The sequence below is a fragment of the Rana temporaria genome, chromosome 6 (assembly GCF_905171775.1).
Source record: "Rana temporaria chromosome 6, aRanTem1.1, whole genome shotgun sequence".
NCBI classification, from domain to species: domain Eukaryota; kingdom Metazoa; phylum Chordata; class Amphibia; order Anura; family Ranidae; genus Rana; species Rana temporaria.
This window is the reverse complement of record NC_053494.1, coordinates 212,266,779-212,292,593: the sequence shown is the minus strand read 5'-3', so window position 1 is coordinate 212,292,593 and position 25,815 is coordinate 212,266,779. Positions and strand designations below refer to the sequence as shown.

General features: G+C 45.9%; 1 protein-coding gene across 1 annotated transcript in view; it reads right to left on the bottom strand.

Moving 5' to 3' along the window:
• Nucleotides 1-25,815, bottom strand: part of LOC120944247 (cytochrome P450 27C1) — a 45,499-nt gene that overhangs the window by 10,617 nt on the left and 9,067 nt on the right. Inside the window, exons 2-5 of the mRNA XM_040358224.1 lie at nucleotides 12,945-13,135; nucleotides 8,500-8,699; nucleotides 5,059-5,268; nucleotides 1,630-1,793 (exon numbers count right to left, since the gene is read on the bottom strand). Coding sequence (XP_040214158.1) covers nucleotides 1,630-1,793; nucleotides 5,059-5,268; nucleotides 8,500-8,699; nucleotides 12,945-13,135 — 765 coding nt within the window. The remainder of the gene's footprint in view (nucleotides 1-1,629; nucleotides 1,794-5,058; nucleotides 5,269-8,499; nucleotides 8,700-12,944; nucleotides 13,136-25,815) is intronic.

Genomic DNA, 25,815 nt, shown 5'->3' with positions numbered 1-25,815 from the left:
ATCTTACCAACTCCTCCCCTTTACAAATGTTTCTATGGCTACGACTCAAACACAGAGATGCTCCCCTAAGAAGTCTTCATTAGTGTCCCCCATCAGAGTCCCCCCAGCAGGTGTCCCCCATCAGAGCCCCCCACAGCAGGTGTTCCCCACCAGAGCCGCCCCCCCCCCAGCAGGTGTCTCCCACCAGAGCTGCCCCCCCCCCGAGCCGCCCCCCCCCCCAGCAGGTGTCCCCCATCAGAGCCTCCCCCCCCCAGCAGGTGTCCCCCATCAGAGCCTCCCCCCCCAGCAGGTGTCCCCCATCAGAGCCTCCCCCCCCCCAGCAGGTGTCCCCCATCAGAGCCCCCCCCCCCCAGCAGGTGTCCCCCATCAGAGCCTCCCCCCCCCAGCAGGTGTCCCCCATCAGAGCCGCCCCACCTAGCAGGTGTCCCCCATCAGAGCCTCCCCCCCCCCCAGCAGGTGTCCCCATAGATCAGTACTTGTCCAATAGATCCTTGTAGCTTGGGCGCTCTGGGAGCAGAAGCACATTACAGGGTGGCGGGGCATATGTGGCATCTTTGGCTACTTGGAGGGTGGCACTCGGAGAGCATTTCTGGGAGTGTACGGGACGATTGGCAGCAGCTCTGGACACAGACAAGGAGGAGGGAGGGGAGCACACAAGGGAGCAGCAGCAAGAGTGTCGAGGCGTCCACAAAGGGGGGCAGCAACAGGTTAAATACATGAGGAAAACCCAACGATTAAAGCAATCCAGGCCAGAGCTTTGCCTGCCCGCAGCAAGAGCAGTGAGTGGGGGGGCCCATTTAGGTTAATGACAACAGAAACATCCAGGCTGCAATTGAAGCATCGCCACAATTCACAAAACAGAGTTGCAACATAAATCCTAGTTTTTCATAATCCCTTGACGCTAGATTCATCACACCTCTCACTTTAGATGGACTACCGCCTCTTGCCATGCGATTCGGTGGAACTTTACAACTACAAACCCTTTGTTGTGCATTTAAAAAAAATTAATTAAATAATAATATTATTATTATTATTATTATTATTATTATTATTAATAAGAATAATAATAATAGTATTATTAATAATATTAAACAACAAGTATTCACTTGAATGGGGCAAAAAAAAAAAAAACATTTGTCTATTTTCTGTGCTATATGAAGGTTTACAATGAGCAATATTGCATTTGGCCACAAGGTGGCACCGAATGTCAAAGGAGTTTTCTGAGATACGTATAGGATTTTGCTTTAATACTTAGCACCATCTTGTGTCCAAATGCAGAATTTTCCCATTTTAAAGCAAATCAAAAACCATTTATAGAGCACAGAAAATAGACTACCATTTACATTTTTGCATATATATATACATACATACACACATATATATATATATATATATATATATATATATATATATATATATAAAAAATATTATATATATTCGCAAAAATGTTAATATACACGTAAACTGCTATGCAATTTTTTTTTGTTTTTAAATACACCATTATAAATATATCCTCTGTCTGGAGATTTAGAGATTACATGTGTAGTTTTCAAGTCTGGTGGAAGGGTATTCTTAAAAAAGGTGCAGCGTTAAATCGGGGGGGGGGGGGGGGGTGAATCTTCGTCTTACCGTATCGACACCCGCCAAGAGCATCTCCGTCATATTAGCGTACAGCTCCTCCAGCGTCAGTTCCTTGCTGATCAGAATGGAGGTCAAGAGGCCCCCTTTCACCTCATCTCCACGGTCCAGACAAGCCTGAATCTCCCGCAGTCTATCGTCCACGTGGATCTGACCTGGGGTTCCAGAAAATTATGTTAAAAAAAAAAAAAAAAAAAAAGCCATGCAACTATATTTTTTCAAATCTTATTGGACTCCAATAAAGAAATCTTTAATAGTAGCAATAATATTATTATTATTATTATTATCTTGGCATGTGAGATTTATGAACCGAGCCCATTGTCTTAAAGCGGAGGTTGCGCTTTTTTTTTTAATCAAATTTAAAGCGGAGTTCCGGCCACAATTTCACTTTTTAAATATAAATACCCCTGTAATACACAAGCTTAATGTATTCTAGTAAAGTTAGTCTGTAAACTAAGGTCCGTTTTGTTAGGTTGTTACAGCATTTAGACACTTTATAAAATAGAAATTGACTGGGGCCATCTTAAGTGTGGGCATCATGAAGCCAGACTGTATGACTTCCTGGATTTCAGCCTTGCAGATCTCGCACATGCTCAGTGCTGCACAAGCAGTGTAATAGGTTTCAGATCATGTTTCAGCACCTGTGCTGTCCAAGTCACATGATTCTTCGAGACTGGGGAATGCACAGACTCCTGGAAAGTTACACCCACTACATTCCCAGGAGTCTGTGCGGTGTAGGTTAGGAAGCTTTAGCACCTAGGTGCAGGAAGTGGGAAGATTAACTATTCTGCCTAGCAACAACACTTTGAAGGCATCTAAAAAAAAAAAAAAAAAAAAAAAAATCTTAAAAGGACTAATGACATTTTTTTAAAACTACTGATGTAATGTTATATTTATGGGTGGAACTCCACTTTAAAAATTTTATAAAATGCTTTTGGGAGGAAACAAAAAAAAGAAGAAGATGTTTTCTATTTAAGATAGATTAATAAATTTAGTTTATTCAGCATAATAATTGAGCTTAGTTATGCAGCATGAGGCTGTAGATTCTGCAATATTTAAATTTGTGGTAAACTCATTTGAAGAATCCAAGCTCTACAAGCGGAGATAACATTGCACTGCATTGATGCATTCACACATTTTCACAGTAACCATGAGATAAAACAAAGTTCAGGAATATTCCTTTATCCCATTGTTTTGCAAATCTACGTACACTACAAACTGTATGATTGAATCGGTTCTGATATCGCTGTGTTACTAACCTGACAGTTGATTCTAAATAGGAAACCTTAATTTTGTTTGCAAATATTAAAAGATTGCAACTACCAGCAAGAATGAGTCCTTACATTTAAAGAGCACCTGTCACTTCAGATCCCTCATGGCAGCGCCCGTTAGAGGGCGTCCACTCACCTGCCGCCGCCACGTCCCTCACCTTGTTGTGTCCCTGCCGCATCACCAGCCGTCCCATTAAAGTGAATGGGACTGTCAGTGAGTCAACTGCGGGGTCAGAGGAGTCGCCGCTGCGGGACAGAGGCGACAGTTGCCCTTCAAAATATTATTTAGATCAAGCCTTTTTACTAGCGATTTAAATCAAACCCATCCTGCAAAAAAAGTTTTTGAACAAATATATTATATATATATATATATATATATATATATATATATATATATATATACATATATACATATACACACACACATACACACATACATACATACATACATACATACATATACACACATATACACTGTATTTATCGGCGTATACCGCGCACTTTTTTGCCCTGAAAATCAGGGCAAAATCGTGGGTGCGCGGTATACGCCGATACCCGCGCTGAGTTTTGAATACTGCGCCGACATATACCGAGCGCAGTACACTCGGGTATAGTCGGCAGTCTCGGCTCCTTCCGCGCTCACGTCCTGGACATCAGCGCGAGAGTTGCCGACAATACACGTGTACTGCGCTCTGTTATATGTCGGCGCAGTATTCAAACTCGGCGCGGGAAACGAGCGGGGAGGACGCCGCAGAAGGACGCCGGACAGGACACCTGAAGCCGCAGACGGACCCGCCGAAGAGGACACCCGAAGCCGCAGAAGGACCCCGGACCCGACGAGGCCGCCGCACAAGACACCAATACTGTAAGTACAAAAAAAAAATTTCCACAGGATTCGGGGCAACTTTAGGGGTGCGCGGTATATCGCGATAAATACGAATATATATATATATATATATATATATATATATATATATATATATATATATTATATATATAAAAAAAAATAAAACACACACTCCCCACACAGTCAAAGCTATAAAACATGTTCTTTGCACATCTATACACCAAACGAGCAACGAGTTTTGCCCATAGAGCTTCCTCAGGATCCACTCCGGTTACCAATCTGTACTATTATAGCTGATAAGCAATACAAACGATATATTATTCCAACAAGAAGGAAAACATATTCATACCATACATAAGCAAAGAACCAATAATATTCTTAAAATTACAGATTTTTTAAAAAAACAAACACCATTAGTTTAATAAACTATGAGATGTCCAAAAAGGCAGAAGATTCCCCCCCCCCCCCCCTACTTTTTTGGAAATCTCAGTTATTTAAAAAAAATTATCGGTTGTTTTTATGTATGGTATGAATAGGTTATCTTTATTGTTGCAATATTTTATATAGTCTATATTACTGATCAGCTATAAGGCAACTATAAGGTGACTATAACGCAGCGTATTTTGCCGCGACAAATTTGCGGCGTATTGTACCGCGATAAAACGAGTCGTTTTAACTTCTTTTTTTTTTTTTACAAAACATTGTTAACATTGTTGTCTATGCCGAACGCCGCCTGAAAAAAAGGGTCCGGGACTTGTTTTGAGCTTCAGGCGTACGACGGTTCGGCGTGGAGATGTGAACCATCTCCATAGACATCAATGTTAAATCACCCCTCCAGCGGCACGAGCGTCGGGCGTAAATACGCCAAGGTGTGAATGCAGCCTAATAGTACAAAGATTGGAAAACAGAGTGGCTCCTGAGGAAGCTCTTTTTGAGCGAAACATGTCAATCCATATGATCTTCGTTGGTGTATATATGTTCTTTCCACGTGTTTATAGCTGTGACCAAAATATAATTTTTTTATGGAAAAAAATATATACTTTAACCCTGTATAAAAATAGATTTTTTTTTATCAGCATTGTTAAATTGTTAGTTGGTGTATTTGGGCACTCACAAATTCCCATTTCCCATAGTCGTCCTGTTGGGCATGGCAGCAATTCTTCCATAAAAAGGGAAAGATTTGTATTCACACTTACACCGCACTATTACTAAAACCATTGACATGGTAAGCGACAATGACATTTCCCCCCTTATGCCTGGGCAGGTGTACAATATTCTCGGTACGGCGACCAATATACTCACTGAATCTGAAGAGCCCGTCCCAGGAGCGGCAGAACTCCTCCCAGGGTTTGGGAATGAACGGACGAAGCCACTTGGGAATGGCGCCGGCGTACATGGTCGTCTTGAACATGCTGAACATCAGCTCCAGGGCCTCTATGTACTCCAGCGTCTGCTCGGGCACCTCGTTCTGCAGACATCCCAGCCGACATTCATACAGTATGGTGGCCACAGCTAGGGGGAGGCAGAGAGCAAAAAAAATAACAACTACTACGGAAAGAAAACGTATCGATTGGTTTGCGCAAAATTTATAGCGTTTACAAAATAGGGCAAAGTTTTTTTTTTTACTACTAATGGCGGCGATCAGCGATTTTTTGAGTGACTGCGACATTATGGCGGACACTTCGGACAATTTTGACACATTTTTGGGACCATTGTCATTTTCACAGCAAAAAGTGCATTTAAATTGCATTGTTTATTGTGAAAATGACAATTGCAGTTTGGGAGTTAACCACAGGGGGCGCTGAAGGAGTTAGGGTTCACCTAGTGTGTGTTTACAACTGTAGGGGGGTGTGGCTGTAGGACTGACGTCATCGATCGAGTCTCCCTATAAAAGGGATGACACGATCGATGCGCCGCCATAGTGAAGCACGGGGAAGCCGTGTTTACATACGGCTTTCCCCGTTCTTCAGCTCCGGGGAGCGATCGCGAGGCGGCCGCGCCCTCGTCCCGAATCGCTCCCCGCGGGAATCCGCCCGCTGCATGTACCGGGGGGGTCCCGATCTGACCCGCGGGGACGTACATGTACGCCCATATGCCTGTACGTGCCATTCTGTGGACGTATATGTACATGCGGCGGGCGTTAACCACCGGGCCAATTCTGGCACTTCTCTCCTTCATGTAAAAATCACGATTTTTTTGCTAGAAAATTAATCAGAACCCCAAACATACATATATATTTTTTTTAGCAGACACCCTAGGGAATAAAATGGCGGTCATTGCAACTTTTACCCCCCCCTCGCACGGTATTTGCGCAATCATTTTTCAAACTTTTTTTTTTTTTTTTCAAAAAATAACACCTTTCATGAATAAAAAAAAATTAACAAAAACGGTAAAGTTAGCCCAATTTTTTTATATAATGTGAAAGATGATGTTACACCGAGTAAATGGATACCCAACATGTCACGCTTTAAGATTGCGCACACTCATGGAAGGGCGCCAAACTTCGGTACTTAAAAATCTCCATAGGTGACGCTTTAACATTTTTTACAGGTTACCATTTTCGAGTTACAGAGGAGGTCTAGTGCTAGAATGGTTGCACACGCTCTGACGCACGCAACGATACATCACATGTGGGGTTTGAACGCTGTTTACATATGTGGGCGGGACTTGCATGCGTGTTCGTTTCTGCGCGCGAGATAACGGGGACAGGGGCGTTTTGAAAAGAAGAAAAAAATTTTATTTTTATTTTACTTTTTTTTTTATTTTTACAAAAAAAAAAAATATATATATATATATATATATATATATATATATATATATATATATATATATATATATATATATATATATATATATATATATATATATATATATATATATATATATATTTTTTGATCACTTTTATTCCTATTACAAGGAATGTAAACATCCCTTTTAATAGGAATCAGTGCGACAGGTCCTCTTTATGGAGAGATGTGGGGTCAATAATGAGGGATCTCCTCCAGGCTTACAAGCATAAAATCGATGAGAAAAAAAAAACCAACAACGATCTCATGCCGACAGCCGCGATTGCGACTTTGTTTACTTCCAGGTACCGGGCGTGACGTCGTAACGTCGCACCCGGGCCTCCGACGGTCATAGAGAGGACTGGGGACCATCTGGTCACCAGTCATCTCAATGCTTTCCAGCAGCGCCGACCGATTCGCTCTCCGGGCCCCCGATGACACGGCAGAGCCTAGAGAAGCACCGGATGATGGCGGCGGCGCCGCTTTGATCATTCTTATCGTGCACAGAATCGGCGGCTGAAGACGGTGATATCTGAATGATGCCTGTAGCCACACCCATCATTCAGATATCACCGCACAAAGTCGAGGACGTCCTCCCGTGGACAAGTGGTTAAAGTCGCAGTGGCTTCAAAGTAGTTCATGCACGACTATGGCCTTTTCATGCAATTTGAGGGCCACGGACTTCAAGGTTGAGCCTCAAAGTTGCACGAAAGTCGTAACGGAATGTTATACAATGCAACAGCGCAGAGGGGCAAGAAGTCGCATCTATACGAAGTGGCAATCCAAAGTCGCATACAAGTGTGAATGGAGCCCAACTGATGGCAGCATTTAAAAACCACTCTCCCCTCCCTCACTGTACCAGGACAGATGATTGGATCACAGGCTCTGCACAAGGGGGAGGCTGGAGGGTCCAGAGCAGAGACCTTTCACATAAAAACGACTATTCGCTTTTTTTGGAGAATGAGTAGTAATGTATACCTATGTACCCTGGTATCTCATTTTCCAGGAAAGGATGGGCATCTAGGGGCCTCCTTTTCATAAAGAGGGTTTCGGCCTACACATCCAGGAATCAGGCATAAAAGAGGCCCTTGTCCCTCAACTTGGAGACAAGGGGCTAGATTCAGCAATGAATTACGCCGGCGTATTTATAGATACGCCGCGTAAATTCAAAGCTGCGCCGGCGTATCTTTTTTCTGTATTCAGAAAGCAAGATGCGCCGACATTAGCCTAAGATGCGACTGGCCCAAGTCTCTTACACCGTCGTATCTTAGGGTGCATATTTAGGCTGGCCGCTAGGTGGCGTTTTCGGCGTAGAATATGCAAATGACCTAGATACGCCGATTCACAAATTTACGTACGCCCGGCGATATTTGTTTACGTTAGGCTTTTCCGGCGCAAGTTTACTCCTGCTATTAGGAGGCACACGCAACGTTAAGCATGGCTGTCGTTCCCGCGTCGAAATTTGATTTTTTTTACGTAGTTTGTGTAAGCCGTTCGCGAATAGGGCTGGACGTAATTTACGTTCACGCCGAAACCAATAAGTCCTTGCGGCGTACTTTGGAGCATTGCACACTGGGATATGTACACGGACGGCGCACCAAGAATTAACATAAAACACGCCCCCCCCATCCACATTTAAATTACGTGCGCTTACGCCGTCCCCCATTTACGCTACGCCGCCGTAACTTAGCAGGCAAGTGCTTTGTGAATGCAGCACTTGCCTCTCTAACTTACGGCGGCATAGCGTAAATACGATACGCTACAACATTGCGCGCCCCTACCTGAATCTAACCCAAGGTAACTTGAGAAGAAGTTATAAAAACATAGGGCAACCGTTTTGAATTAAAAAAACAAACAACACACCACAAAAAACAAAAAAACACAAAATTATAATGAAAGCTGCACATTAATAAAACTTGTGATCAACAGCAAAACCCAGATAGATCCTTCCACAAACCTTCCATGGAATATTTGAAGTAAAGGTCGTTGACGTTGGTCACGGTTTCTCCGTCGTCCTCGCGGCTGCGGAGGGTTTGGATTCTCTTGATCAGATCGCCAACCACCTCGTTCACGCCTCCCGAGTATACAAAGACGTCTCTGGGTCGGAGGATTTTCTGCCGCAAGATGCTTCTCATGGCCAGCCACTTCTTTCCTTCCCTGCAAAGAGACGATAGGAATAGTCAGCGACAGCAAACAGGAAAATATATATATATATATATATATATATATATATATATATATATATATATATATATATATATATATATATATATATATATATATATATATATATATATATATATATATATATATATATATATATATTATATATATATATATAATGATGGGTGCAGCTACAGGCTTCATTCAGATATTGCCGTTTTCAGACAGCAATTCCCTTCACCATAAGAATGATCATAAGGCTGTTCCACCGCTTGATCATTCTTACGGGCGGCGAAAGGGGATATCCCCCTCCCCCCGTCCTCCGGTGCTTCTACCAACTCACCTGTGGGATCGGTGAGTCGGAGAACGGATCCGCCGCCCTCGGATGTTGACGATAGAGATTTCCGGTGGACCAGATGGTCGCCGGAGTCTCTATGATCGGAGGGCGGGCACGATGTTATGACGTCACGCCCGGCCTCTGCATTAAAAGAAAAAAAAAAAAAAGCGCTGCTTCGGCTAGGAAGCGACGAGCGTTTTAGGCTTCCCAGGCTAGAGGCGAGATGTGGGGTCTTATTGACCCCCCCCAGATCTCACTGTAAAGAGGTAAAAAAAATTTTTTACGTGCCCCTGTCCTCGCACGCAGAAGCATAGGCAAGTCCCGCCCACATATGAAAACAGTGTTCAAACCACACAAGTGAGGTGTCGCCGCGAACGTTAGAGCGAGAGCAACAAGTCTAGCCCAACTCAAAAACATGCAACCAGAAAAAAATAAATTTAAAAGCGTGGCCTATGGGGATTTTTAAGTACCGAAGCTTGGTGCCATTCCACGAGCGTGTGCAATTTTGTAGTGTGACATGTTAGGTATCTATTCGGCGTAACTTCATCTTTCACATTATGAAAAAAAATTGGGCCAACTTTACCGTTTTTTTTTTGTTTTGTTTTTTAAGCATGAGAAAAAAAAAAGTGTTTGCAACTTTTAAACTCACACGGTATTTGTGCAGCAATTTTTCAATGACCGCCATTGTATTCTCTAGGGTCTCAGCTTCATATGGCCAGTACTCAGACCCGAGGTGAGGCGTCATAGTTCATAGCTACCTCTGTCACTTACTTTCCAAGAGCACATAGGGCCAGATTCTCAGAAGAGATATGACGGTGTATCTCAGGAAACATCGTCGTATGTCTGTATTTGGCCCGGGTATCTATGCGACTGATTCCTAGAATCATTTACGCATAGATACGGCGTAGATCCGACAGGTGTAAGTCACTTACACCGTCGGATCTTAGATGTAATTCGACGCTGGCCGCTAGGTGGTGTTTACGTTCAGTTCTCATTTGACTATGCAAATGAGCCTGATATCCCGATTCCCGAACGAATTTGCGCCGCGTCGTCGTCGTTTACGTTGTTTCCGTAAGTGTAAGGTTACCCCAGCTATATGAGGGGTAACCTTACGCCAGTCCGCCGTATGCCATGTTAAGTATGGCGTTGGGTCAGCGTCTTCTTTTTCCGCCGGTTACGTCGTTTTACTAAGTCGTTCGCGAATACGACTTTACGTCAATGACGCTCACGTCGGCATCATTGACGTTTTCCGTCGTGAGCTGGAGCATGCGCACTGGGCTATTTTTCCGCCCGGCGCATGCGCAGTTCGATCAGCGTGGGGGCATGCTTAATTTGAATACAAGCCGCCCCTTTTGAATTATGCGGCCATACGCCGGGCCATTTACACTACGCCGCCGCAAATTACGGAGCAAGTGCTTGGAGAATACGGCACTTGCTCCAGTAAGTTGCGGTGGCGTAGTGTAAATGGCTTACACTACGCCGCCGCCGATTCTATGAGAATCTGGCCCATAGTCACCAGGAATCAACTAAGGGTCATTTATTCCCCAAGATAGCGGCCACCTTCATCCAGACATGGTCCAGTGAAGGAGACCATCCTTCTCCAGACCAGATGCCAGATCCCTTGTGGAGAAGTCCTACAGCCAGCACATCGTGAGATCAATACAGGCCCTCAGCCCTGACACTGCTGAGGCATAAAGTACAGATACGGTCCATAAGCTGCCCTAGGGCAGCATCCCCTGAGGCCTTGGCAACTTCCTCGGGAGAAGGAACTCTTGCTCCAGGGCTTGAGACGGTTTAGCACCTTTGCAGCTTCCTTTTGGATTGTCAGGGCCTGGATCACCTGCTGGAGGCACTGTGCTTTCCAGAGTGGGAGGTTGTAGTTAGTTACCCACCAGCAGATTCCAATAATCAGTCTTCACCTGATGTTGGCCGCTTGGCAGGTATTTAGTCCCTCCTCTACCATTACACTTCTCTTCAATGTCTGCTTGCCACTTGTCCTAGCCCTGCTGCCTTGTATCTACTACTCCTTGTTCCTGATCCCAGTCCTGGTTCCCCCTTCCTTGCATCTCCAGTGTTACCCCTGTTTTTGGTTCACTATTATCTTGTTTGCTGTGTTTTCGGTTTGCTGGCATTTGGATGCGTTTCACAGTTAATAAAAACTTGCTTTAAGCATATATAGTCTGGTCTCAATCTCAGAGAGTGTAGTCACTCAGATCTGGCCATCCCTGCTGCCATGATAAATATTCAGCCTGGTTATTTGAATCTCCTTCCCCATTTTCTGGAAACTTCTTCCAGAGGCAGGTGGAAGCAATCAAACTCTCAGCCTGTGACACCCTAAACCAGGGGTCTCAAACTACGGCCCACGGGCCACATGCGGCCCGCGGAGGACATTTATCCGGCCCACACCACCCATGGCCAGATTCCTAACATGCCAGGCAGGCTGTAACACAGCGGTCCCGCTGTGTCATGGAGCTCACAGTGTTAACAGTTCGGGCGCGCTGTGATAAATGTCCCACCCTCCTCCTGACCTAGACTAGCTCATGTGATAGAGCCAGTGTTCTGTCTATCACACGAGCTGGTCTAGGAGGAGGAGGGCGGGACATTTATCACAGCGCGCCCGAAATGTTAACACTGTGAGCTCCATGACACAGCGGGACCGTGACACAGCAGCAGCAGTTTGGCACAGTAAGGCTGTGAGGGGCTTGCAATGATGATGGTGAGTGAGGGGGGGGGGCTTGCAACGAGGGGCTTGTAGTGATGATGGTGAGGGGGGCCTTGCAATGATCGTGATCGGCTTGCAATTAATGATTGTGAGGGGGGGCTTGCAATGATGATGGTGGGGGGGGCTTGCAATGATGATGGCGGCTTGCAATGATGATGGCGAGGGGGGGGGGCTTGCAATGATGATGGCGAGGGGGGGGGGGCTTGCAATTATGGCCTGAAATGATGGTGAGGGGGGCTTGAAATGATGGCTTGAATTTATGATGGTGAGTGGGGGGCTTGCAATGATGGCCTGAAATGACGGTGAGGGGGGGGGGGGGGGGCTTGCAATGAAATGCTGGTAAGTTTGTTGGTTTAACTTTACTTGTTCATTTTAAATATTGTATTTGTTCCCGTTCTGTTTTTTCACTTCAAAATAACATATGTGCAGTGTGCATAGGAATTTGTTCATAGTTTTTTTTTTAAACTATAGTCCGGCCCTCTAACGGTCTGAGGGACAGTGAACCGGCCCCCTGTTTAAAAAGTTTGAGGACCCCTGCCCTAAACAGACCAGAACAAGCAATCACTGCTCTGTTGACTACAGAAGGAACCTAAAACTGAAATTTTACTAGCATTTTATGTGCAAGAGCACCCCCCCCCCATCTCCACCTCCCCTATCCATGCATCCGGCCCCTTTAAGACACCGGCACATGGATTCCAATTTTTTTTTTTTTTTTTTTTTTAAGAACCGATTAGAGCCAGAGGCTCTAATAAGCTTCAATATAGGGCGGGCTCTGGTCGCAGAGAGTGCATTCCGAGGCCCACCCAGGTGTGTTACAACAGCGAATCAATATTACTGGGCAGTAGGCACAGCACAGATTGATTAGGGATGTGCACGCCTATAAGTCCTTGGAATGTTGTGGTGGAGAACATAATGGAGGGAAGCACAATGTCCTTGTAAGGTCAAAATTGGAAACCACCCTTGGGTAAAGGAGGCCTTAGTCCTCAGGAAAATCTTATCCCTGTAGAGTCGTAGACCACTAAATACATTTGGGGTGCGCACACCTATGGCCTTACTCCTACTCCACTGGCTGTGGTGGAAATCATAATTTCCCGACCTCAGCCAGAGGAAGCCTTGGTCTTTACACATTCTGCAGTTTGAGGTCACCCCCCCCATACCAGGACCTGTACATGGTACTCACGCAGAGATGAGGCCCGTAGATCGCCCCCGTAGGTCTCTGTATTCCTGCCAGGACTCCATATTGGCTCTCTGTGGCGCCTCCCTCTCAGCACGTAGAACCTGAGCGATCATGTCACGATCGGCGATGGACACCACAAACTGCGGGCCGAAGTGGGACTTGAAGATCCGACCGTATTCACGGATGTGATTTTGCTGAAAATGTAAAAAAAAAAAAAAAAAAAAAAAAATTACAAAGTTACCGGCTGACAGATGAATTCAGCAGGAGATTACAATTGACCGGACAGCAGGGCTGTCTTAATGAGAGGGCACACCTGGGCACTGCCCAGGGGCCCCTGCCCTTTCCCCAAAGCAGCTGATCCTTGAGCCCGGCTGCCCTTCCACACCCCGATATCCCCCCAGCACTCGGACCCCTCTACACCCTAGATATCCCCTACCTACTTGATTTCTGTTTACCTGCACTGTCTCCATTGTAGGGGGCCCCAGAGAATCACTTTGCCCAGGGGCCCATGATGCTATGAAGATGGCCCTGCCGGACTGGTCTACCCAGGGGCGGACTGACCATTGAGTCACTCGGGCACTGCCCGAGGGCCCCATGCCACTAGGGGGCCCCCCATCAGGGTTGCCAGGCTCAGTAAAACCAGGGACAGTATGTAAAAATCTGTGTTTTTTTTAGATCGGTCCCCGATATGTCCAGTGCTGTATTATGGCCTAGGCCGACAAGGCCCAGGCCTAGGGCGGCACTTTGCGGGGGGTGGCAAAAAAGCCTGTCCCCCTGTCCTCATCCCATCCTGTCCCTCTGTCCTCATCCCATCCTGTCCCCGTCCCACCCTGTCCTCATCCCACCCTGTCCCTCTGTCCTCATCCCACCCTGTCCCTCTGTCCTCATCCCATCCTGTCCCTCTGTCCTCATCCCATCCTGTCCCTCTGTCCTCATCCCATCCTGTCCCTCTGTCCTCATCCCATCCTGTCCCTCTGTCCTCATCCCATCCTGTCCCTGTCCCTCTGTCCTCATCCCACCCTGTCCCTCTGTCCTCATCCCACCCTGTCCCTCTGTCCTCATCCCACCCTGTCCCCCTGTCCTCATCCCACCCTGTCCCTCTGTCCTCATCCCACCCTGTCCCTCTGTCCTCGTCCCACCCTGTCCCCCTGTCCTCGTCCCACCCTGTCCCCCTTGTCCTCGTCCCACCCTGTCCTCATCCCACCACGTCCCTCTGTCCTCATACCATGAAATTGACAGGGCGGGTCTTAAAAAGGAAGGGGTGTAGTCTTGACAGGAAGGGGTGCGTCATATATAAAGTAGGGGGTGTGCGAGTTTCGTCAGGCCTAGGGCAGCACAAAACCTAAATACACCCCTGGATATGTCCGAAACCGACATGCTTTTGATGTGAAAATCCAGATATTTTAGCTGCCCCGCCTCTGCACTGCCTCCTGGCGTGGTGGCCATCTGTAAGCCCGGGGGCCCCATAATCTTCTATTGCCCAGGGGCCCCATGAGTTGTCAGTCTGCCCCTGGGTCTACCTTAACCAAAACACGTAGTACACAGCCCAACTGATGATGAATGAACTGAAAGTCCCAGCATGTCCTGCCAGCTGCAAATGAAGGATTTCCGTGCCAATGAGCAGGAGTGGAAATCCAAAATACAACTAGGCAACACAGTTTACCTTTTGACACAAAACTGTTGGCTGCTATAGGGGGGGGGGGGGGGTGCTTGCCCCGCCCACTGACTCAAGATATAATATAGATGGGATGAGAACGTCACAGGAAAGCAGAAGAGGGCCCTTGTCTTGTGTATATTATGTATTCAGGGGAGCAGCCACCATCCAGCCAATTCAATTCCTTATAAATCTTCCTGTATACCAATTCCCACCTCAAACCCCATGCCCCTCCCCACAATTGTAATTGGGGTCTCAGTACCATAGTTTTGTTTACTTTGATATCACAGGTTTGTATCAAGTTCAGTAAAAGTTTATCTAGACAAGTCTGAGGATAAAGCCCAACATGTTCCAGGGGCTTACAACACCCTTCATCAGGGCTTGTGTGCTGCCAGTTATTAGGATTACTGGACGGAGAAAAGCATAAGCCCAATAAAGAGAACACACCTGTCCGGGGCTTGCAGACTGGCAACTCGTGTTCTCTCTAAGGGCTCTTTCACACGGGTGGCCCGTTCAGGTCCGCCTGACAGTTTTTTTGCGGACCTGAACGGGCGCTCCGTGCTCCTCTATGGAGCCGCGGATGTCAGTGGAGACATGCCCGCTGACATCCGACCCGCCAAAGTGTGACGGAGGAAAAAACCTACTTTTCCATCCGTCTGGCGGATCGGGTGAACACAGACAGACGGTCCGTGTTCATCCGATCCCCCCATAGGGGAGAGCGGAAAAAAGACAGGGCGGTCCCTGCACAGTGTGCGGGGACCGCCCTGTCAGCCGCCGGGTTTAGCGGGGATCAATGGAGCGATCCCCGCTGAGCAAGCGGAGGTTCACGGGGCGGATCATCACTGATCCGCCCCATGTGAAAGGGGCCTAAGGCTACTTCATAATATAACTGGCTACTGACATTTCTAGGTAAAGTTAATCCAGGGAATATCCGATTGCCTCTCTGGGGATCAGGAAGGATTTCTATCCCTTGCAGTAGCAAATTGGATCATGCAGGTGTTTGCTTGTAGCTACCCAGGATATCTCCTAAACCTGCACAGTATAGGAGAGGTCATCGGCACATGTTCACTAAAGAAAAAAATAAATAAATTAAGCAATGGCACGTATGTGCCGTTACTGGTGGCTCCCGTGCACATACGCAGGAGTGGCATCACGATGTTGAAGCTGCAATGCCCAGAAGCAACCCCCTGGGAGAGATGTCCCTGCTGGGGAGGGGGGGGGGGGGTTCCGCTGCAGGGGCTTCGATCTAAGGTAAGAAATTTATAATGAGCTAGTATGCTATGCATACTAGCTCATTATGCCCGTGTCTTGCAGGGCCTTTTTTTTTTTGATAGGGTTTACCACCACTTTAACACATACCAAAAACTGTCAAAAAAATAAATAAAAACACCCCACGCTAAAAACATGCCAGAAAAAAACGGGCCTCAAAAACCAGCAACCGCACGTCCATCAGATGTTAACCTAGCCTAATCTTCATTTAATATTTTTCACTTTGTTTATTTTTAATTATTGTTGTGGTTAGTAATAATAAAATTGAAATGTTTCAACCAGTAACAATATTTATCTTTACACACTTTATCTTAAAACTTTATTTTCATAACACACGTTCCTTTCCTGGCGCCAATCCACGGTCTCACACCATCACACGTTCTGCCAGGAAATATCCTCATCCTTCTAATACACTTTTGTAAAATAACACAATGTAGCATTTCAGATTTGTATATAAAAATAAAGACCATGAAATAGGACAAATCAGGGTGTATTAAAAAAAAAATATATATAGAAATGTAAGGAATTTTTTGCAACTTTTTTTTTTTAATCCAATGCTTTTGGAGTAAAAAAAAAGAAAAAAAAAATCTAACACATTAATAAATTTAGTTTTTCAGCATGAAATGCCCCAATGTTCCCGGGTCTGCACACCTGTTGAGCCCATTATGAGGGGGTTCCACTTCCCACCATCCTGATATATTTTGTATAATAGAGAATGTATTTAAATCCTAACAGGAGGAGTGGTAATGCACAAAGTTGGGCAGGAACAGTCGGGAAGGGAGGTCTCGCTATTGGGGATTCCAGGACATATAGGAAGCCAAGGGTTGACTCGGCCCGCATGCTCCACCTATAACTAAAATCTCAGTTTTGGTGGACTGACCCTTTAATATAAAGGTAGCGGTTGAGGAGCCAACTTGAAATCTGCATTGATGCCAGGGGCGGACTGACAACTCATGGGGCCCCCGGGCAATAGAAGATTATAGGGCCCCCAGACTTACAGATGGCAACCAAGCCAGGAGGCAGTGCAGAGGTGGGGCAGCTAAAATCTCAGGATTTTCACATCAAAAGCATTTCGGTTTTGGACATATCAGGGACAGATGGAAAAAAAAAAAAAGTTTACATACTGTCCCTGGTTTAATGAGCCTGGCAACCCTGATGGGGGCCCCTAGTGGCATGGGGCCCTCGGGCAGTGCCCGAGTGCCTCAATGGTCAGTCCGCCCCTGATTGATGCATTCACACAATGTCACAGTAATCATGAGATAAAACAAAGTTCAGGAATATTCCTTTATCCCATTGTTTTGCAAATCTATGTACACTACAAACTGTATGATTGAACCGCTTCCGATATCACTGTTTTACTAACCTGACATCTTATTATTCTAAATGGGAAACCTTCATTTTGTTTCCAAATATTAAAAGATTCTTGCTGGTAGTTAGAATAAGTCCTTACATTTAAAGAGCACCTGTCACTTTAGATGCATCATGGCAGCGCCTGTTAGCGGGCGTCCACTCACCTGCTGCCGCCACCACGTTCCTCGCCTTGTTGCCTTACCTCCGCATTACTAGCCTTCCCATTAAAGTGAATGGGACGGTCGGAGGAGCCAACAGCGGGAGAGAGGACAGTTGTTTCTTTAAATATGATGATTAAGGGCCAGCCCAGTTCACACCAGATGCAGTTCCATGCGCTTTTTTTTTCCCCCTGCACAAAATGCACGCACAACGTTTTCCATGTGTTCCAGAGGCTCTAGTTCACACCATGCAGTCAGTTCCTGTGCCGGAAACTGACTGAATGGTGTGAACAAGAGCCATTGGAATACATGGAAGACACTGGGCCAGATTCTCGTAGACTGGCCTAAAGTTGCGGCGGCGTAACGCATCTCATTTACGTTACGCCGCCGCAAGTTTTACGGGCAAGTGCTTGATTCACAAAGCACTTGCCTGTAAAGTTGCGGCGGCGTAACGTAAATCCCCCGGCGCAAGCCCACGTAATTCAAATGATCCGGGTAGGGGGCGTGGATCATTTAAATTAGGCGCGTTCCCGCGCCGAACGTACTGCGCATGCGCCGTCCCTAAAATTTCCCGACGTGCACTGCGCTAAATGACGTCGCAAGGACGTCATTGGTTTCGACGTGAACGTAAATGGCGTCCAGCGCCATTCACGGACGACTTACGCAAACAGCGTAAATTTTCAAATTTCGACGCGGGAACGACAGCCATACTTAACATTGACTGCGCCTCATATACCCAGGGGCAACTTTACGCGTCGCAAATCTAACGTAAACGTCATAAGTTCGCTGCGTCGGCCGGGCGTACGTTCGGGAATTTGCATACTCAACGGGGAAAACGACGTCGGCGACACCTAGCGGCGAAAAAAAAAAATTGCATTTAAGATCCGACAGCGTAAGAGCCTTACGCCTGTCGGATCTAATTGTTATCTATGCGTAACTGATTCTATGAATCAGGCGCATAGATACGACGGGCGGACTCAGAGATACGACGGCGTATCCGGCGATACGCCGGCGTATCTCTTTTGAGAATCTGGCCCATAGTGTGTGCGTTTTGTGCAGAAAAAAAAAACGCACAGAATTGCATCTGGTGTGAACTGGCCCTTAAAACCAGCCTAGAACAAATACAAATTGGAAGCTTCGTAAAAAGAAAAACACAGATACCGCCATCGAATATGGTTTGTATTGAACAGGGAGATGAGGCAATTTTATCTATTTTGCAGGGTTTCATTCAATTTTTTTTTTAAATTGGATAATCTCCGGGCCTATAAAATGTGCATTTTAAAACACGTGCAAAAAAAAAAGTTGTAGCAGCAAAAGGGTAATCCATCTCTGGACTGGTTTATTTTTTCTTGGAGTTCTGCAAAAAGGCAATGTCAATCTGTACATTATCCAGCAGGTGGCAGCATCTCCCTGGTGCTGTATGCACACTAAGGCAGCAGCTGCCCGTCACAGGTGTATGAGCAGCAGGGAGCGCACAGTAAGGAAAAGGGGGGGGGGGGGATATGATTGGAACATTGCTAGACATAGGAAACACACTACACTCTTGTCTACAACACAGGAGGTTGTATTTCTCCATCTACGCCAAATAACTGAAGCCGTATCCTGAAATCAAATTTCTGGTAAGGAGAAAAAAAAAAAAAAAACACACACAAACAATACAACAGTTCTATTCCATACATAAAAAAATAAATAATAATAATAATAATAATAATAATAATAATAATAATAATAAAAATATAATATAATAAAAATATAATATTAATAAAAAAATATTATAATAAAAATATAATATTATAATAAAAATAATATACTATAATTATTATTATTATTATTATTATTATTATTAATAATAATAATAATAATAATTAAAAAAAAAAGCGCAAGAAAAAAAACAGCCCACAATACAAGTTCTATTCAATACAGGATAAAAAAAAAAAAAAAAAAATAAAGTTAAAAACACACACACACACACCTTGAACACTCTCAAATTCCTAGAAAACCTACACCAAAAGGCGTGTGTCATATGGACTTTACTTCTGGCCTAGAAGCTAATGAGAGGCCTTTGCCTTTGTTTTTCTTCCAACTGCTGTGTATAGGCAGGGAGGCCGGGTTCACACCTATGCATTTTGAAGATTTGCACTACGGTCCATTTAACATCGTTTCCTATGCTTCTATAGTGCAAATCTGCAAAATGCATAGGTGTGAACCAGTAAAGAGGGGGAAAAAAAAAAAAAGGGACCCCTGATTAAGAAATATGCAGGTTGGCATTGCCAATGGCTGCTGAGAATGCCAAGTGCCTGGCGGACACGCTGACTTGTTTTTACAAGGCAAGGTTCTGAAAATTGGAAATGGCACCTAGTTTGATCATTTCACCTGGATCTGGTTTAAAATAGGAGATTTTCGAGTTGAGGAGCTACTGCTGGGAGAGGGAGGGAGGGAGCAGAGCTGCAGAGTTACTGCTGAGAAGAGGGAGAGCCAAACTGCTGAGTTACGGCAGAGAGGAGAAAGCCAAGTTGCTGATTTACCTGGCTGCTGGGAGAGGGGAGAGCTGAGCTGCTAAAGCATGGGTCACAGGTTGGGCAGGTTGGGCACCCATGCGCTAAAGTCATTGCCAATGGGCCAAGATGTAGCGTCACTGCTGGAAGAGGGGAGAGCGGAGCTGCTAAAGTCACTATTGAGGGGCCAAGATGCAGAGAGTCACAGCTGGGAGAAAAAGCTGAGTTGCCGAGTCACTTCTGGGAGAAGGGAGAGCAGAACATATGCTTAGAGAGGATGGCGCTGGGTTGCCAAGTCACAGCCGAAGGGCTGAGTAAAAGGTAAATCTGAACTGCCGAGACGCCGCTGGAGAGAGGCCGGAGCCGAGACAAAGCAGGGGGGCTGAGATGCCGAGTCACTGTGGAGAGAGGGGAGAGCAGAGCTGCTGAGTAATTGCTCGGAGAGATGAAGCGGAGCTAAACTACTGATTCACTTCTGGGAGAGGGGGAGAGCTGAGCTGCTGAGTAATTGCTCGGAGAGATGAAGCGGAGCTAAACTACTGATTCACTTCTGGGAGAGGGGAGAGCTGAGCTGCTGAGCAACTGCTAGGAGAAAAACAACGCTTCGCTGCCAAGTCACTGCTGAGGACCTGAGATGCAGAGTTACTGCAGGGAAGAGGAAAATGTGAGCCGAGTCACTGCTGGGAGAGCTGAGCTTCTGACAAAATGACTGAAACTGCAGTTGTGAACTTGCTAGTACGAATTTCTCAACCATTAATGCAGCTACAGAAGATCAGTGAAGGTCGGTTTTAAAGCTGTACTACTTGTTAAGAATATAGAGAATACCTGAAAGTCTTCATATGGGCTTTAGGTTACATTTTATGTCCCAGAGGACACAGAATTTTCAGATTTTAACATTTTTTTTTTTAGAAAATAGAGGGATAAAATGACACTGCACAAACACTGTTGTTTATCATGCTTTAAAGGAGTTGACTGTACCGGTATTTGAAAAAAATGTTGATTAATGTACATACCACAAATAAGCCCTACTCTGAAAATAAGCCCTAGTGTGTTTTTTGTGACTAAAATTAATATAAGACCCGGTCTTATTTTCGGGGGAAGCACGGTATGAAATATAAAAGATATCAGGAGGATCATTAGGGCGTGACCTACACGACGCAAGGAAGTGACGTTTGCGCTCCACCGCAGCCATACCCGGAACCAGGAAGTAATAGCGGTCGGCTATACCGCTCGGTCCGCACGGCTCTCTCTCCCCATCGCGGAGGGGGTGATGAGACAGACGCATATCTTTTTCAACATACAAGTACGTGCATCTTATGAGGGGTGGCCATCTGTGCAAGGCTCTGGATTTTATTCAAATAAACGGAATTACGCTATTGGCATATCTCGGTTTCCTTGTTTGATTTGGAGCATTTAGCTGATGCTGTATCCCTAAGCCAGGCATGTCTAAAGTCCGGCCTGCAGATAGAGAGATAGAGAGATAGAGAGATAGAGAGATAGAGAGATAGAGAGATAGAGAGATAGAGAGATAGAGAGATAGAGAGATAGAGAGATAGAGAGATAGAGAGATAGAGAGATAGAGAGATAGAGAGATAGAGAGATAGAGAGTTTGTGGCCCCCAGGTCCACAAAAGATATATACCGTATTTATCAGCACTGCCGTGGAGGCGACTGGTCCATCATAGGAGGCGGGACTTTGTATTAAAGAGGCCACAGAGTAAACAAGAGATTCTCCTTCGAGGGTTCAGATGGGCATCGATGGTAAGGCTGCATTCATGGCACATGTGAGGCTGCATTTATCGGCACATGTGAGGCTGCATTGGTTGCAGTGGTAAGGCTGCATTCATAGCACATGTGAGGCTGCATTTATCGGCACATGTGAGGCTGCATTCATGGCACATATAAGGCTGCATTCATGGCACATATAAGGCTGCATTGGTTGCAGTGGTAAGGCTGCATTCATGGCAATGGTAAGGCTGTGTGTGTTATACGCCGATAAATACGGTATATCCAAATATCACGCCCAAGCTCATCCTTAGTCCTCAGCAGCGCTCTGGGATTCGTTGGGGCCACAAAAGAAATATATTAAGTATATCCAAATAACATGCCCAAGCTCATCTCTTCACCACACACAGCCACAAAGGCAAGAGAACTCGTGTTGGGCAGTGTATTAGTTGCTCGGATGAACACACTTAGACCGAATTTTAATGGTTCAAAGAATGTCAGCCAAAATAGTCGGCCCTCGCGCATGTTCACTTCATCAAATTTGGCCCTCTTTGAAAAAAGTTTGGACACCCCTTCCCTAAGCTGTGACGAGTGCATCATCCTTTGGATATTGGACATCGCCTGGTTTTATTTGCTTTCCGATGAGTGTGTACCCCAGAGGGGGGTTGTCTTTCCCACGTGGTGGATTTGGATCTCATGGTGGATGGTGCTCACCATCTTTTCCAATACAATCACTAACGGACTCTCCTTTTGATTGCTCTGCACTTTATCAACTTGCTATATCAATGTGTGGAGTATTTAAACATTATTTTGCCACACTGTAGTACCAACACCAGCGCCGATTGTGGTATAGGACTTGGACATTGCCATACGTTTTAAAGTTGTTATTTACCATTTTTTTCATTCAGGAGGATCATTGTACTTATACAATCTGAATATTTATCAGGAATGGGGGGGGGGGGGGAGATATTACATTGCGCCTACAGGCGAACTATCCAGCAGACAGGGTTCTCGTGGAAGGATTCCACCATCAAATTAAATTCCTTCAGATTCATACAGATTTATTTATTTTATGATGGGAATTCCAGCCAACATCGCGGAGCAGCAGCTGCTTGGCTGACATTCCATGAAACATGAACGTTGGTTAAACAAGTCAGCGGGAGAGCCAGACCCGTCCTGCTGCTTAGTCACTATGGAGGCAGACAGTTTATTACACTTCGCAGAACTCGGATCATTAAAAAGGACCACTCTGTCCCAACGCAAACGCAACAGTTACATGTTCGCATTACTCGAAGGAGCCACTAATTACAAACTATGCATGTAAAAATACCGACATGTCGAGAGTCACATATTTCACATGGGAACCGTCTGGGTTTGAGGTAGGTCTCAGATTCCAAGTTGGCTCCTCAACCACTACCTTTATATTAAAGGGTCAGTCCACCAAAACTGATCGTTTTAGTTACAGGTGGAGAATGCGGGTAGAGCCAACCCTTGGCTTCCTATATGTCCTGGAATCTCTAATAGCGAGACCTCCCTTCCCGAATGTGTTCCTGCCCAACTTTGTATTACCACTGATCCAGTTAGGATGTAAATATATTTTATATAATAGAGAAAGTATCAGGATGGTGGGAAGTGGAACCCCCCTCATAATGGGCTCAATAGGTGTGCAGACCCAGGAACCTTAGGGCATGTGTAGCACTAACCCCCGAAAAAGCTGCCGAGTATTTTGGGTGGCACGTTACCTCTTCTCGCTGTCCAGGGTAATAAAAGAGTCTGAAGAATTCCAATGTCCACACGATACACTTCTTTTTCTAGGATTTATTTTCAGAACTTAGTAGAAAAGAAGTTGGAGGGGTGGAAGGGTAGGTAGGTTCAGGTGTATAGTCTCAATCAGTGGCGGCTAATGCTCAACATTTTTTGGGGGGGGTGCACTGTGCCCATCAAATGCAGCCACTGTGCCATCACTTGTTACCACTGTGCCATGCCATCAAATGCAGTCACTATGCCATCAATTCGCACCACTGTGCCATGCCAAACGCAATCACTGTGCCATGCCATCAAACGCAGCCACTGTGCCATCAATTGTCACCACTGTGCCATGCCATCAAACGCAGCCACTGTGCCATCAATTGCCACCACTGTGCCATGCCATCAAACGCAGCCACTGTGCCATCAATTAGCACCACTGTGCCATGCCATCAATTGTCACCACTGTGCCATGCCATCAAACGCAGCCACTGTGCCCCACAATTGTCGCCACTGTGCCAATTGTTGCCACTGTGCCCAGTAAAATGCACTTACCTTTCTCCTTCCACGTCCCTCGATGTCTTCTCCCGTCTCGATGACGCTTCAGCCAATCAGGTTACCGTTAGCCAGAACCGGTCAACCCGATTGGCTGAGATGCCTGTCAGTCTTATCCAAGGAACACACCGCCGTACGTTTCCTGGATAAGCTGCCGGATACTGAGGGCTGTACTCGGAAAGCCTATCAGAGCCGCTGGCTCTGATAGGCACTTCCGCACAGCCAACCAGCTGCCGTTATTCAGGTGGTCGGCGCTCAAGTTCCGGCCATCTAAATTAGACCAGCGGCAGCAATGTCCACTGAAATAACATTCATGCAATGTTATTTCAGTGGCGGTGCGGAGCCACTAGAGGGGGCGGCGCTCCAGCGCCCTCTATAAACGGACGGCCACTGGTCTCAATAAGGAAACACTCCTGCTTCCAGCAAACAGTTCTCGTCGCCACTCTAGCCAGAGTGGGTATGGCTCACCCGGATAGGTCCATCTCACTGGCCTAGCAGCCGGAATAAAGTACAGTCTCTGCCACAGACCTTCCTTTATGAGGAGACACTTTTGGTCCAGAATCCTCTGCCACAGGATTCAGCACCCGGATCTGTAGAACTGAGATCTGATAGGCGATCACCACCGAGCATCTCAGTGTGCGGTACATCCTTTGATGAAGTTTCCAGGCCTTCTCCCAAGGTACCAGCCTCTTGCATGGTCCTCACCAGGATAGGTCCTTCCTTTGGCTTCCTTCATCAAGTGGCATCCTCCCGCAGGACAGACAGCACAGGATCACCTTGAAAGTGCAGACCCAGTCTGACTACTGGGCCTACTAAATGAAGCCACGACCCCAGAGTCGGGATTCAGGACCCCAGGCCACGAGGCGCGTGGGACGACAGACCGACCTCTGCCAATGGCGTCTGTCCCTTAACCACTTAAGACCCGGACAAATATGCAGTTAACGGACCAGGCCCCTTTTTGCGATTCGGCACTTTGTCGCTTTAACTGACAATTGCGCGGTCGTGCGAAGTGGCTCCCAAACAAAATTGGCGTCCTTTTTTCCCCCACAAATAGAGCTTTCTTTTGGTGGTATTTGATCACCTCTGCGGTTTTTATTTTTTTGCGCTATAAACAAAAATAGAGTGACAATTTTGAAAAAAAATCTATATTTAACTTTTTGCTATAATAAATATCCCCCAAAAATATATAAAAAACGTTTCCCTCATTTTAGGCTGATACGTATTCTTCTACATTTTTTTTTTATTTCTTACCAAAAAGATCGCAATAAACGTTTATCGGTTGGTTTGCGCAAAATTTATAGCGTTTACAAAATAGGGGATAGTTTTATTGCATTTTTATTAATACATTTTTTTTTTTACTACTAATGGCGGCGATCAGCGATTTTTTTTCGTGACTGCGACATTATGGCGGACACATCGGACAATTTTGACACATTTTTGGGACCATTGTCATTTTCACAGCAAAAAAATGCAACGTTTACTGTGAAAATGACAATTGCCGTTTGGGGAGTTAGCCACTAGGGGGCGCTGTAGGGGTTATGTGTGACCTCATATGTGTTTCTAACTGTAGGGGGCGGGGCTGGACGTGTGACGTCATTGATCGCCTTTCCCTATATCAGGGAACAGACGAACAATGACAGCGCCACTGAAGAACGGTGAAAGTGTGTTTACACTCACCTCTCCCTGTTCTTCAGCTCCTGTGACCGATCGTGGGACTCCGGCAGCGATCAGGTCCCGCAGCTTCGGATCGGGTCGTGGGCACGCGCCGCAACTCACGGCTGGGCATTTAACAATCACGTACAGGTACATGATTGTGCCCAGCTGTGCCATTCTGCCGACGTATAACGGCGTTAGGTGGTCCTTAAGTGGTTAAGTACCCCAGCATGCACAGCAGGATGATCACTCCCACTGATTCGCTACAGA